This window comes from Psammomys obesus, unplaced genomic scaffold (genome assembly GCF_907164565.1).
Source record: "Psammomys obesus unplaced genomic scaffold, mPsaObe1.curated_primary_1811, whole genome shotgun sequence".
NCBI classification, from domain to species: Eukaryota; Metazoa; Chordata; class Mammalia; order Rodentia; family Muridae; genus Psammomys; species Psammomys obesus.
Genome location: NW_026586662.1, coordinates 4,139,942 through 4,155,819, shown reverse-complemented (window position 1 = coordinate 4,155,819; position 15,878 = coordinate 4,139,942). Strand labels below are relative to the sequence as shown.

The 15,878-nt window shown below is 40.2% G+C and overlaps 1 protein-coding gene across 3 annotated transcripts in view; it reads left to right on the top strand.

Moving 5' to 3' along the window:
- Positions 1-15,009, top strand: part of Bckdhb (branched chain keto acid dehydrogenase E1 subunit beta) — a 163,930-nt gene extending 148,921 nt beyond the window's left edge. For 2 of the 3 annotated variants that reach the window (XM_055602547.1, XM_055602549.1), the window contains exons 10-11: positions 13,008-13,156; positions 14,725-15,009. In XM_055602547.1, the coding sequence (XP_055458522.1) occupies positions 13,008-13,148 (141 nt within the window). In that variant the 3' untranslated portion in view covers positions 13,149-13,156; positions 14,725-15,009. Of the gene's footprint in view, positions 1-13,007; positions 13,157-13,976 lie in introns of all 3 variants that reach the window. The other variant, XM_055602548.1, reaches the window with a different exon arrangement.
- The last annotated feature ends 869 nt before the right edge of the window (positions 15,010-15,878 follow it).

Sequence of the window (15,878 nt, the reverse complement as noted above, 5' to 3'; positions counted from 1 at the left end):
CTTAAATGTCTCAAGGTGAAGCAGCTGAGTACTGCTAAAACACAGGCTTGTAAGGCAATGTATGATACTCTGCACTGTTGGTTTTGCACGCTTAAACTGAGCCAGCACTTAGACAATTAGGAGGAAAAAACAAGGAAAGCAAGATACTTAACTTGCAATGGGATGTCTAGAAACAGCTTCAGGCAGTTAATAGAACTATTGAAATGTGTGCCCCTTTTGAGAAGCTCCGAGGTGGGGAAGCAAGTGGCATTTCCTCTGACCAGCTTTACTCCCAATAAGCCTTTGCTCTCTTATGGCCCCTTTTTCTTCTGCCTGGGCCTACATCCTTAGCCACTCCAGCTCTAACAGCCCAAGTTACTTAAGTCACAAATTTTGCTTTTTTTTTTTTTTTTTTTTAGAAACTGGAGCACAATGGCTGATTTCACTGTTTTGTTTTTGTTTTTTTTGTTTGTTTGTTTGTTTGTTTTGCATCCATTAACAAAGCTAAATCCTATGGCAGAGATTCAGTCAGCAAACATGCTGTTTACTTTGCACAAAACAGGTAGCTTTCGTTCCCAAGACTAGGTCATATTGTTACCACTGCGGAAGGGCAAGATGTTTTCAGAGCGCTGGTTCTTGCCTATATCGGGGAAGGGTAGTTTCCATGCTGATCTCACTGTCTCTGAAGGGAAGGCGATCATTGCCTTAAACAACCGCAGCCCACTGAGCTTGGAGTACCCCTCTGCAAAGGATTTCCTCCCACGGAAATTATTTGCATTACTGAAATAGAAAGTTTAATTTCTGCAGTGCAGGTTTGTTGGAGCTTTGGTTTGTACTCTTAAAAAACAATTAATTTGCATTCATGGATTCCTGTGATTTTTTTTTTTCAAGAAGGAGGCTAATTATGTTCCATGTTACCTATCCCACAAATATACTCTCAAACGCAAAGAGAGTACGCTATGCTCTTACTCCTACGAGCTGCCAAACTTGAGCAAACCCGTCTAACAAGATGCGCTTCGGTGTTCGAGGTGTGAGGACTTTCAGTGTGCGCTTTTTAGGAGCAGGGAACCCTCCCGTCTGTGCGAAGCTACCAGGGAAACGAAGAACAGACACTCGTGCACAGCACACCCTGTAAGAGTGCTGTATGTGCACAGTTGGTGGGGCTGCACCGGCGGTTGCTTGGCGAGCAGACTGATGTGTGAACACTCCATCTACAGGACCAGGACCGCACATTTGCTCCGCAGCTGTGTTTAACGGTTATCAGTTTGGCGCGCGGCATGATTGTTTTGGAGGGAGAACACACACCCCAGACCCCTTTTGGCAGTGTCGAAGTAACTAAAGTACCTGCTGCTGAGATGAATCATATGAACTTAATTAGATTTGCTACGTAATTAGCCTTGGAGGAAACCTAGGGAAAATCCTTGTGGGTTGTTGATTTGTTATGTCACATGGAAGCATGCTCATTTTGGGGGACTGGGAATTGAAAATGGTGAGATTCAGATGCACTGGAAATTCTGATACATATATCCACACATTCATATATATGCATTTATATGCATGTACATATATATGTAAATTTATATGTATGTAGACACACATGCACATATTATATATTAAGAGTGTATGTGTGAGAGTGTGTGTGTGTATGTGTGAGAGACTGTGAGAGAAAAAGAGAGACAGAGAGAGAGAGTGGGAGAGAGAGAGCACTTTTAAAAGTGAAACTTTCTTTTCCAGGGGTGACGGGAATGCCTGCCCCAGACAGCTAGATTTGTTTGCTTCCGAGCGGTTCTGTCTGCACATGGCAGTGTCTACTTGATGGAACTTACTTATGTGTTCAGCTCATTTGCCACTGCTAATGGGAGCTCACAGCACCCAGTGTCAGCTGTGGGGGCTGTGCCAATAAGCAGGGGCAGAGGCAGAATATCCACTCCGAGACAGGGACCCAGTGCTGGACCTATGTTTATGCTGATTTTGAGACTGTTGCCGTTTCAGCGGCTTGCTCTGTTGCCTGTTGTTTTAATTATTAAAAAAAAAAAAGGATGATATAATTTAATTCTCAAAATCCATTTATTTAAATACTTCAGAGATTTGATTTTTCTAGCGGTTGAGTCCTAAAAAATGAGTTAATTGTGGAGAACAGCTATAAAATATTTACTGCGAGGAGATTAACTTTTATCTCCCAATTTAAGGTAAAGCCAGAATAAGGCTAGCAGACTATGCATATTTAAATTATTTTACCAGCCTCTCAAAAGGTTGTAATATTTTAATCAAAAAACTTAGTTACATAAATTCATCTATACTACCTCATAAATAAGGAAATAAGTGAAAGGGGGCAGGTTTTATTTCCTTATGAAGTGCTTTCATGATTTGAAACTCAGTGTAGAAACTCAAAGTTATGTGGACTGCTGTAAGCTGAAGTCAAGTTGAAATCTCACATTCACATATTTTACACTAAAGCGAGCTGCTCAGAGTGAACTAGAAACTAATCTCTCCCTCACACACCATATGCACACTTCCTCAGAAAGCATCTTAAAAAAAAAAAATCCCTGAACCTGCAAACCCAATTGCTATAATTCTGGTTAAAGAGTGCTGTCCAGTTCCCATTGTCTGAGCCCTCTTCCTCACAAAAGGCTCCAACTGTTTTGCTTCTCATAAGAGTGAAAACAAAAACAAGGACAAAAACAAACAAACTCAGTTCGATTTGATAGAAACAAACAGATCCTGTTCACAGCAGGAGTAGTAACTACCCTGGAGAATTATCCTGGAAGAAGCAAGGGCCTTTGAATACTGAGATTAGCCTTTCATATTGCACCTGTGATGGGCGCTTACCACTGGTTCCGATGGCCAGCCATGTGTGCGTACCTGTGTGAGGCTGGCTCTTCAACTTCCACCCCCCCACCCCAACTCTCTCACTTGTCACTACCACACAGAGATGTTAAAAGGATTAAGGCAGGCTGTATAGGTAGTTAATACTAATTTGTTATCACATGGGAGCATCCATTTAGTTTCTGTTTCATCTGGGTTAGTACCTATCAGCCTTGATTCTCTGTGTAATTCCCAGAACTCACAGGCAAATGGACAGCTTCATCCACCACCCCCACCCCCCCCCCCTCCGTATTTCTCCATGTTGGTTTTCTGGCTCCTTGCAAGGTTCTCTGAGGCCATGTATGCTTTGGTACATCATTAGCCATGACATAAGAGCTGAATGTGAACCCCTGCGGCCCCTGGACTGGGGGTGCGTCAGTACTGTCTGCTTTAGCACAGATTCTTCCTTGGAGGACCTGATTTTGTTTATAGAACTCAGTCCCGAGTAAGTAAGTGTATTTAAAAGAATAAAATGTTAAAATAGGAAAATGTTATGATTCATCTAAATAAAACACGTGAAAACTACCTTTCACCTACCTCACTGCCATTTATTCAACTCACCTCAAGCCCCTTGCTAACACTGCCTTTCATCGGACGTTTTCACACTTAGCTATAAAAGGATTAAGGGCCAGATGTCAGTCTCCAGGCACCCTCTGTTAAATCTGTGGGGTTTGTCCTCTTCGCTGGAAGTTTATCTACACCGAGCACGCAGCACAGCTGTGGCAAGGCTGTGTGCGAAGCCGAAATCATCTCGGCTTCCCATTTCCTCAGTTGCAGGAGTGCAGAGTGGGCCGTGGAGTCGAGCCCTTCCCTGACCCCTGAAATGCCAGCAGGAAAGCATGTTTGCAAATTTGTACACATTCAACCTGAAAATTGCTTCTGTAAGAAATAACCAGTCTTAAAGGTAGAAACATCATTAGCCGGAAAAGCGTAATTTGGAGTCTGTGTTTTATTTGAGTTAGATGCTAGCACCTCTTGTAATTACCAGATTTGTTTTTGTGAACGGGCTAAACTTAGCTTGATACTGAGGTCATATGCATTTGAAGAATGAGGGGTTTTGTCCCTTATCCTTACCACATACTTAATTTGTTAGTTGTTCAATGACTAAACTTTACAAGTAAAAAGATCACTTCATGAGTTACAGCAGACAACACCATTACATTTCTGACCAAATATCTCCCAAGTGATTGGTGACAACACATAACATTTATTTTTGCTGTTTTATTGTTGAAATTGAAGTCATCTATCTAGTGGCCAGAGTCAAGCTGCTGAAAATGAACTCGGCCTAATATATTCAGCAAAACCAATCGGAAAGATTATGTCACGATGGTGCCCAGAATTAACTTTTTAGAAAAGTGTTTCATTTCATAAAACACTGACATTATCCGTTGGCATCATGCTTATATAGGAAAGCAGTCAGTCTCCCCCTTGCCTGTTTGTACACACGTGTGTGTGTGTGTGTGTGTGTGTGTGTGTGTGTATGCGTGTATAGCAAGCTGACATTCTTTTAAGCATAAACAACAGAGAAATTAAACATGTTTAAAGAGAAGGAAAAAGAGTTTTAAAACTTTGATGTTTTATCAAGACAAATTATTGAAATAACAAATATTTTATCTACCTTTAAAAAAATCCAGTTGTTTTTTTTTTTGTTTGTTTGTTTTATTGTTTCTGTTTTTTTGGTTTTTTGTTTGTTTGTTTGTTTTTCTTTTAGAAATACAGGGACAGTTGGAAAGGAATCAATCCGTTCTTTTTTTGGTTTCACTTCACGGTTAGGTTTGGAACTCCAGAACAGGTTGCAAGGTAGGAAAGTGAGGACACCTTACTAACTTAAAGCCCCATCAGTGCAACTCCCTGTCAGGGGACAGAGGTTGCCTTAGCTGGGACCGTGCCTGGTCCTGATGTCTGGCTTTTGAACATCTGGTAGCGGTAGACTACTACACCATGAATTTTATGGGAAAACATGCAGAAACACGGCTTTATGAGATCTCTTGAAGTCACTTTTCAGGAGGATTTTAATTTCAAGGTGCCAAGCACACCGGAAATCCTACCTTACAGAGAACAGAGCTGTTTGTTCCCGAGGGGACCCCGAGCTGCGGCTTGCTCCTGTTTATCATTATGTGTCTGCATCCTAGGGAAATTCCATCTTCCCGTGCCGCTGCTGCCTCATTCCACACTCTTTTCCATAGGACGAATTTGAACTATAAAATCTGAGAAGCTTTGGCGTCTGTGGAAATTTGAGAGCGCTGCCTCCTCCCTCCTTTCCTGCATATAACATATTTTAACAAAAGCATCCCATCCCAGTGCATTCTACACATCAAATCGCACACAGTTTATCTCAAAAGAGTCTTAACCTCAGGCTGCAAAATTGTGAAGCCCTAAAGCACCCTCAGAGTCTGCTCGTCTTCAGTAAATGCCTTGCAGGAAAACTTAATAAGGAAATTAATTTTAAGGCTTTTTTTTTTTTTTTTTTTTTTTTTTTTTTTTTTTTTTTGGCAGTTTATTGAGGATGGTGAGCATCTTCAGTCACAGTTCAGGACTTGGAGGGAGAATTCTGAAGCAGGACAAAAATCTGCAGCTTTTCCCCGGGAAACCAAAGTGGGATAGATTAGGTGCTAGGTTTTATGTTTGTGATGCCTAATTTAGGATTTGTGAAAATTAAAATGAACTAATATTTTAAAATTTATGGGTCCGTAGATCATCATAGTATAACATCATTTTTTTAAATAAAATGCTTTTAGATATATTATGAAAGAATGAGTTATTATGTCTTTCTTTTCATTCAGCTCTTATAAAATAGCAGAATTTAGAGCACTAGCTTTGAAAAGCAGGAATCTAATCTCTGTAACTTATAGCAATTTTTAGATTAGTGTACGAGCATCGATTATATATTAATTTTTTATTTTAAAATCTGTACTACAGTTTCTATAGGCAACATGTCAACAGTCACTGAGATTTTCATATTAAAATGTTAATATTGTGGCATGTTGTGACTCTAAACCATGAAGCCATTCTTTGCCTATTTAATGTCATCTCCAACTAGGTGTTAGGTAGCTTGGCTGTATCCAGGGAAACCCAGGGGTATCTGGATCAATGCTATTTTCCAACTTCGGAAAATAACTTCCATTTTAAAAATAGAATAGGAATTTAAGTAAAAAAATATATATGTCAGAATTTAAAATTTGAAAGCCCCACGAATTTGAGATTCATCACTAACTCAGTTCATTCTGTAAGTTGTTGAAAGAAATGTTGAAAATTTTCCTATTAACTTGCCAGTGGATTTGCATTAAAGATGAAGAAATGGAATTTTAATGGCAGACATTGAAGATGTGTCAGTGAAGTTAAATAATAGAGACCTCAGGTTTGAATTTAGTTAGAACTATGATTTTATACTTAGAAACCTTGCCGGAACAGTTTGGCTTAACAGTAATATTTTTCAGCATTTTATAAATCTGGGTAAAATTATATCATTCATATACTGTCTTGTTCAGTTATATTGGTATTAGCCGTCTGCATCCCATGTGCATAGTGTTAGGACAATAAAATAGATGTCTAGTTTTTGAGAGTATCCTGTCGACTTGGGGGTTTGGGTGGGAACCCTGAGTACCCCGCAGAAAACTGATACATAATTATGCGTGTAGTTTAAGCTCTGCTTTAAGAGCATATGCATAGCTTAAGTGAGCATAGCTTCATATATGGGTGACGCTGTGTTTGTTTAGTTCCGTAATTTGGAGTTGCTGGCACATGGCCCCGTGCAGGTCTCCATGACTCATGTGCTGGGGAAGTGTGATTCAAGACATCAGAGTCACTCTTTCTCTTTGCTAAAGCTCGTGTTTTGACTGTGGGCAAGTTTTCATGGCAGATTTAAAACAAATACTCTGTGATGATATTTGGAAGTGTGGCATTGTCTAACCTTACATGAGTGGGAATAATTAGGTTGGTGGATTTTCAGGCTCTCCGCTACATGTAATTTCGGAAAACTAGTTTTTCTTGTGTTTTTGGTATTTAACTCTTGTCTCCCAGTTATGACCTCTGTACAAGTAGCTCTCTTTAGAAGGAAATCTGTTGCTTTACTTACTAGTAAATTAACATGGACTAAATTTTATTAAGATGTCAGCGTAAATGCCGATATACTCACAAATCACTTCAAGCTGTTTCGGAATATACTTTCCTAGAAACGGATGACAGTTCTTTGTTCCGTCTGCCTTATTCGGTGTTCCTCATAGCTGCAACTTAATCTGCTCCTACCCTCATGGAAGATGCGGTTCACAGTTCAGTTGTTACAGTGGCCTGGGTACTGTTGAGGGGCCATAAATAATGCTGGACTGTTTTGTTAGCAAAGCCAGTGAAAATGAACTCTGTCCTTTACCTTGGAATTAGGTTGGGGAGTGATGTCTCCCCAAAAGGGCACAAAAGCCTGGCTTATTAGATCCTATAAGTGATGCTTGTCTATTTGATGTACAAGGTGTTTTTCTCTGTTGTTTCTGCTTTCCTCAAATACCATCGAGTGTACAGAAAAGTTAGTAAATAATTAACGGCTTAGCAGTTTCTTCAGTCAGTACCAGCATCCCAGATAGAAGAAAGCGGATTGCATTTAAAAAAAAAAAAAAAAAGAGGGTTTTCTGCTCCTGCTTTGAACTTGACCTCACAGCTTTTTAGTTCATGCTGGTGTGGAACTTGCACAGTGGGGCTGCATCCAACTTTCTGTCACTAGAGCAACTGAGTACACATCATTCCAGAATTTCTCTTAGGAAGAAATATGAGCCTAGATGGCCTTGAAGTTAAAAGAAAAAAAAAAAGGTTGTTTTAAAGACATACTGAATGGCAGCATAAGTTCTTCTTGACTGGTTTTCCAAGCACACAGCCTTCAGAGCATCTTCCCACCAATCGGACTCCACTCATAATATTCTGGTGTTGACGTATCACTTTCTCATGGGCTCACTGTATGGAAATGAAGATATGTTGGAGACTTAAAGCATTTCTTGAAGTCTTGCTTTACCTGTCCCACTATAGTTTTCATTTGTCACTAGCTCCGGGGCCTAGCAGTTAGTGCCCAGGCTCTGTGCTCTCCACCAGGAGGCAACACCAGACTCTGATTGGCCTTGTGGGCTGAGTGCAGCCTGCATAGCCACCTGCACCCTCCTTGGTGGAGCACTTAATGCATTTGGGATGATTTCTTATGCGTTTTAAGGCCTTGTAAGGAGCTGCCAGGCTGTGTGCTATTATGGATGCCGTAACTCAGCTTTGAGAAATTGGCACAGTTGAATCTTTCTCAATGAGTAGCCTGCTGTTTCAAATACCTGCTTCACTGTAGATAAGGGACTCCTTTAACTTGGAAAATCTTTAGCGGAGAACAAAAACTCAGTGGTTTTTTTTTTAAATTCTGATGTGACAGGCATGAAAACAAGTAACCTTATACGTTGCTACACATCGAGAGAGCTAAATAGACAAAGTTACATAATGGTAGAAAACCATGAGAATGCAAAATAATAATAATTTCAATTTTGCTGTTGCCTGTGGAGATTTGGGGAAATTAAATCATACTAGAATAAAGTTTGTCCTCGGATACAATTCCAGATTCCATGCTGTGCCAATTTTATTATTAAACCTTACCGTAAAAACAACACAGGGATTTGCCGAGGGCTGCTGGCTTGCCTGACTAGTCTTTTCAGTGATGTACCACTGTAACACCAAGGCAGGAAGATTAGTGGCTGATGAACTTAATTTTTTTAATAAGGTAAAATGACGTTAATGCATTGTGAGGTCTTGAGGGAGTCCCTGAAAGCACTAACATGCATTTATGCAAATATATATGTTACACTATATATTTTTGCCTTGGTCTGTTTTCTGTCTCTATAACAAAGTATCAGAGACTGGTTAATTTCTAGAGAAGAGCTAAAGGAGGCTCTTGTTTCTGAAGGCTGGAAAGTCCAATTGCATTGTATTGGCATCTGCTGAGGGCCATATTATGATAGAACACCTTGAAGGACCTAGCAAGAGTGCCACATGCCTTTTTCTAAAACCACTGCTGCTCTATGGGGGCCGTGGTGGGGTTATCTTTCTGATGACCTCCTCTAACCCGAGGCTACTTCCCAAGCCTCCATGTCCAAATATCAACATAGGAACTAGGAAAGATTCCAGTATGTGATCGTTAGGGAACACACTGAAGTAATTGAACTTACACTTAACAAAACAGAGACATAAATTCAGGATAGCTAAAATCTCAGTAATACTTCTTTTATCTTAAGCTATAATGGCCCAGTTCTATGAATTTTTTATTTTTTTCTTTTACCTGCTTAAAAATTTGAAGGGTCTCTGTCTCTTCTGCATGATCTTTGTTTTCTAAAAAACATAGCAGGGAATTAAAAGTGAAATTTATATCATGAAAAAAAATGGGCAAGTGAAGATGGATTTTGCCCTCATCCATGATTTTGGTGACATGGAATTATTATCCACTGCTGGCTTACCTCCCTTCCTGGCTGTGGTGTGCAGAGCAAGCCAGATGGCGAATATATAAACAACTTGAACTATACTTGCTCAGATCTCTTAGGATAGCTCAGAGGCTCCTAGTCCCGGGACATCTGTTTCTTGCCTTGAGCATTACCTTCATGCACGCTTGTGCTTTCATTTCTTTTTCACATTATGTGACCCCACCCTTCTTATGACGGGAAAGAGGCTTCCAAAGCTGTACTTAAAACACCCCGCACTGTTCAGTGCTTTTTTATAAAACGGAGATAACCCAGCCTGCCTTCCATTTCATCTTTTAGAGAAACATCCCTAATTAATTTTTTTCTCTCTTATTGCTATTTTCAAAATGAATACAATTCTCAGAATCCATTGTGAGAGGAGAAAACTGACTCTGAAAAGTTGTTCTCAGAACTCTAGGTGTACTTTGTGGCATGAGAATGCCCTTCCTTCCCTCCTCTCCCTCCTGCCCACCTCTCTCTCACACATACACACACACCATAAACTTTTAATAAAAATTTAAAAGTAGCAAATTTGAGTTTGAGGAAGAGACTAAGACCACAGGCCTTGCAGAGATGCTTGGATTTTCCTTGCCTGTGCACATTAGTAATTGACTTTGGACAATTTGCTCTGTTTCAGTCTCCTTGCTCATGAAAGGAAATAAAAACAAGATAAAACACATAAGTCATTGAGCACACAGCCTGGGGCAATGTGAACACCGGCACTGTTATTATTAACATATTTTAGGGGGAAAATTCACAGTTGCAAAAGCCCATTCAGAAGCAAATTCACATGTCATTTCAGAGTTTCGCATGGCTTTTCTGGAGGGACTGTGACTTACCATGAGCAAACAGTATGCAGATGTCACTATACGGACATCAGGGTTCACTGGGCTCCCGATGGTTGGAAGAAAGCCTCTCTTGGCTTCTGTGTCGATTCTTTTTTGACCCTGATTACGTGGTGGTCTGTTTGGAGCTGGATGCAACCAGTCTATGTACCCTGCTCTCTCCGGGGAGAAAGACAAAACACTGACTTGTGCTAGACACTACAGAGACTCCTTTTTACAGCCCTGTGGACTGGGCCGTTATTTAATTCCTCGTTCTATGGACTTGCTTTTTCTGAATTCAGTGTCAGCAAATATGATTTTTAAATATGTATGTGCTTAAGCTGGGTATGTGCTTCATGCGTGTAACCTTATCACTTGAGAGCTAAATAGTAGTATTGCCAAGAGTTCTGGGTTAGCCTGGTCTATATAGTGAGTGCAAGGCTGGCCTAGGCTGCCAAGTGAGACCCCGTCTCAAACAAAATACAGTAAGATAAAACAAAAACATATGATTATACTTAAACAGACAACGGAACAAATAAATATCATTAGTTTAGCTTGTCCTGGAAGTTCAGCACACTTGGAGCAATCTATCATGCAGTCAGAATGGAGAGAGATGTTTGAAGGATTAATTGCATATAATAGTCTGTACATCCGATAATGAGATTCTGTCATTTCTATTCCAAAGTGTGTTTGTGTGTGTGTGTGTGCATGTGTCTGTCTGTCTGTCTGTTGGCATGTATGTATAGCTTCCTTTTGAGGAACCTGGCGCTGAGCAAGGGCGTGCTATAGAGCTCAAAAGAGTGGAGTGGTATAAGTAATTTGCATATATACCAGTTCTATGAGCACAGCTGCTTGGTTGGTCCAGACATTTTATTTCCAATTTCTTTGTAATATGTTCCACTTGATGTTCGTGGAAGAAATAACTAATGGTTCTTGGTCAATGCCTTTCATTTAACAAAAAGTTAGAATTTCAAACTGGCTCATTTCTCTGGGGCACATGCTGATTACCCTGAAAGTCCCATCCACAGTCTTCTGCTCAGTGGCCTTGAACTCTCACCCATGATTTGTAGAATGCATGTTATGCATATCATCATTTAATTCTATCCTATTTAATTTACAGTCTTGGCTTCTGCGGTAAGGAAAAACTACACATAAAACCACAGATTCCTGTAACCTAAAATGGGGGCTTTTATTCAGACAAAACTTGATTCTTTAATCTTTTGTTTTTCATTGTCACTTGATGACAGCATCTGCATTGTCCCATAAAGCCTGAAATAAATCTTATGAAGTATAAAGTGAAATCTTTTCCCGCCTTACTGTTTCCAGCCTCAGAGGGTAATACAGTTTATAGTTCAAGTGTGACTGGATGGTAGATGATTTTTTTTTTTTTTTTTTCTGTGCTGGTGCAAACATATAGATGACTTTTGAGAAAAAGCAAAGCTCACATTCTTGAGTCAGGAGCAGTACTGTTTGACAGTGATCAGGTTTTCTGTTGTCGATGTGATAAAGGGAGTGATGTTAATGGCACCGACTTTGAGGTAGGTTGGCTTTCCAAGTCACTGGTTACAGCAGGGGTAAAATCACAAGCACTTAGGGAAATGGTTTGTCTCCCATTTTCTGTACAGTGATGCTAATTTGCTTACAAAGAATGCAGGATTCAAGAAAGATGAGAAAACAGCCGGAGTCCTCTAACATAAAACTGAGTTCTTCCCAAATTGACAATTTAAACCTTTTTAAAATTCCTTGTTACATTGAAGAAAATGGGGGACCATCCACTCTGTCTGTCATCCTGGTTTGGTTGTTAGTGGTGGACCTCTTAGATCGCACTGTAAGCTTAGGTGGTGAAATCCTGTGCTGTTCATGGAGATGCCTGTCACTGGGAAATGTAACACCGGTTTGGCATTTGATGATGCACGTCACTGTGCTTAGTGGGACCAAGGAAGGGTCTGTACATGGTCACTTGGCCTTCTCTGACATTTACTGATCTTTTCTGTCCCTATTATACTTGTACTGAAGAAAATAGTTTGCACAAAGGATACAGATTGAATACAATATCGTGAGTATCTTCAGATAAAAATATTTGTTCATATGATAATTTGGAAACACGCTGACATGTAAGAATAGTATAATAGTTTTGAACTAGATGCCTCCCTGTAGGGAGCTTGTGGTCTACCTGGGGAGACAAAAAAATCTGGCTACTGCCATGGGCCATGCCTAGGTTACTACCATGCAAGTTCAGGGCGGGGGTCCCTCTGTTACCGGCATGTGCAGTTGAGAAATTACCATGAAAGGAGGCTGCCCCAGTGAAGTGTCCTCAGACCTGAGAGGTCATCACCCAGTGGTCAGGCAGTAGACTTGAGATATGAGTAGCCACAGGCCAGCAGCATCTTCAGAAGCCTGGCTGAGAGAGCAATGAAGACAGTCAAGTACCCGAAAGACAGTTGGAGCAACAGCAGAATCCCAGACGTAAACTTATGAAAGCAACACACAGTCATTTTACAAACTTAAACGAAGATACAGGAAACAAGAGGACGCACGCAATCACCAATTTCAAGCTGCAGTGCTAAGTGCTGTGAGAATTTGCTGTGTTGTCTTGCTTTACCTTTATACTCACTGAAGTATGGTTGCTATGATCCTATGTTAGGGCTGATAATAGGTGTATGTGTCCACAGCAGCAAGTGCACATCCTTTCAGGGAAGGTTGGGATCATGCCAACATTCTGCTCAGACCTGCGTTTAAGTAACAATGTACATAGATATTTTGATATCCATAGATGTAATTGTGTTGTAAGTAGTCAAGTTATTTTAAGTGGAAATGTTTTATTTCCGTGAACGAAAACACGTTAAAGTCTCTTGTTTTTGGTCTTTCTCTCTAGGAAGAATGTTTCTTGAACCTAGAGGCTCCAATATCTAGAGTATGTGGCTATGACACCCCATTTCCTCACATTTTTGAGCCATTTTATATCCCAGACAAATGGAAGTGCTACGATGCCCTTCGCAAGATGATCAACTATTGATGGCAGAGGTAGGTGTTGACGTGCTCAAGGGTATTTACACCCCGTTACTCAGGATCAACAGCTACCTGGGCCTTTTATTCTGGTAAAGAGTAACATTCAGAAGAAAGTGTTCACTTCATAAAAATGCCCAGTCTCCTGCTACCATATTTATACCCGATAGATGTCAACAATATTAAGATTTACAGACGGCATCAGTGTGTTAGCATTAAACAATCAAATAAATACATTTTTGTCCTGGCTTTCCCCTTTATTGCTATGTATTGTCCCAGCTATTTAAAATGTTTGTGTAGAAGCATAATTTCCATTGCTTCTCGAACGGGGCTTCCAATACATCACTGACTCAGGTTCTAGTTGTTTATAATACAATAAACAACAATCTGAAGTTTATATTTATGTTACTCAAAGAACATGGTTTTTAGGGAGAAAGTCTCTTTATTATAGAGAATTGTTTACCAAGAAATAAAATAAAACAAAAAAAGAACAAAACCCTAGCATTGCTGCTATTTCCAGAACCTTTTTTTGGCGAGTTAAATGTTTTAATGGGAGGGTGGTTTGTTTTGCTTTGCAGCAAGGTCTAACGCTAGGTCAGGCAGGCCTTAAGCCTACTGTTGTCCTGCCTCTGCCTCCCAAGTGCTGGGCTCACAGGCGTGTGCCACCACACCCAGCTTAAGGATGTCATAAGTATTGGATGAGAAATTATATTTATTCATAGTGTTTTCTAAGTTGGGCTTATCAGACTTGTCAACAGTGCTATTCTAGGAATAAAAAAAAAGAAGAAGAAAAAAAAAGAATATCATTAAGACAATCTTCGCTTTATTTGGCTTTCAGGTTTTTAATATAGAAGTTGCCAGCACTGATACCCTGCCTTTAAAGTGTTCCAAAATGAGGAGATGAGATTGGAGGCCTTTATATTTTAATATCTGAATTGTCCAGAAAGTAATAATAATGCGTTGTGAGGAACCAAGATTTGTTCAGAAGATAAAAGGAGAACAAACTCAGCATGGTGCCAACGACCTGTTCCAATACAGAACATTGTAATTCTTAAATTCTGCAAATGGGTTATGGAATCAGCCTGTAGAAAATCAGAGAAAGCGTTTATGCAAGTTATGGCCCCTTCTGCCGCTATATTCCCACAATCCCCACAGTTCGAGAGCTGTGTTTTGAGAATGTTATTGCAGTTAGGGATGTCAGTTAGGGGTGCTGGCCACAAGCCTGCAGGTACAGAGACTGTATTTCTGGTGCCTCTTAGTGCCTGGGAACGTAATGGATTTCTGTAGTCAGTGGCCCTGAGGGCCGATTGGAGATCCTCCTCCCTCTTTGGGGAGTCTCCCCATGATGGTCTGTGTGCTGAAGAGTAAAGGAAATGTGGCCAGCATGCCTTGCTGCTAATGTGAAAACACTTCAAAATATTTAAAATGAATCTTTAAATTTGGGTGTGTGTTTTATTTTAAATGTAATCAAGCAATGTGATAAAAGAGTAAGAAAGCTCTTCTGTGGTGAAAATTAAATGTTACTGAAGAAAGTAAGCGTGCATGGAACCAAGAATGCTCATAACTATTACTGATTTCTTTTACAGAAAACCAGGAAGATTATGACTAGATACGGAAATATTTTTCTGAAACTTTTTTTTATATTTCCTTACACTACTTTCATCTTAAATGTCGTTTTATGAAATGAACTATCGTGGATATTGGCTGGCAAGCTGCGAATTACTTACTGTATTAATGTAAGTGGATTAGTAGATGGAGTGCACTGGAGTCGCGCTTTAAGGAACGCCATGGGTGGTGTGGTCTTATGACTGTTCCACGACTATAAATACCAGTGGTGTTGTACTCAATAAAGCAAAATCACATCGCCTTCAGACTGTGTGTGTGTCCTCTTCTTCACTTAGTAAAAAGGATTTTCACTGCAGAATAATGGCTTGTTAACTTGCTAACTGAATTTACGTTAAAGTAAAATATTTATTCTAGAAATGCTGACTTTTCCACTTTATTATATTTGGTTTGATTCTTTATGGTCAAGATGGTTTTTTTGTTGGCCAAACTTCTGGAATGTTTGCTCCATCCCTCCCTCTTGGTTCAACAAGGTTAACGGTGGACTTGGCTCCTCCAAACTAATGCTGCTACCCTTCCTTAACCAGAGGGGGACAGCATGATCCTTTTTATCATAAAATGGTTGAGTCCTAGCTGCAATTGTAGGTGTTTTGTTTTGTTTTTTTTTAATAAGACTTTGTAAAACAAATTGTATTTCTATTTATATTCTCGTATAGGTAAGAAGAGAAAAATATTAGCGAGCTGCAATGGCTTCTGCCAGGGTGAGCCTTTCCTGGGGATACTGCTAGGGCCTCACTCTGCTTTCTCTGTCCCTCATCAAAGTTCTGGAAGATCCGAAAACAGCCTAAGGAATTCCCCCACAGAGCCGTCGCCATGGCCTGCTCTTGGAAATCGAGCCGTTTGACATTCCTCCCCTTCTGTGTTCCCTAAAGGGCTTCCTTATTCAGGTTCTGGCAGAAAGTTCTATCAAAAAGGGGAAACTGGATTCTCCTGTTTCCCCTTGCCTGTAAACACTTAGAAAACTGGACATTTCCGTATAATTACAAATATGTAGTTTTCTTTACAACTGTAATTGTAAAGGCTGCACCCTATTTTTGCCGACAATTGGAGAAGGCTGCAGAAGGCAACTGGGGGATTGTCGCTGATTTGGAGGCAGAGCACAGGCGCTTCACCGCAG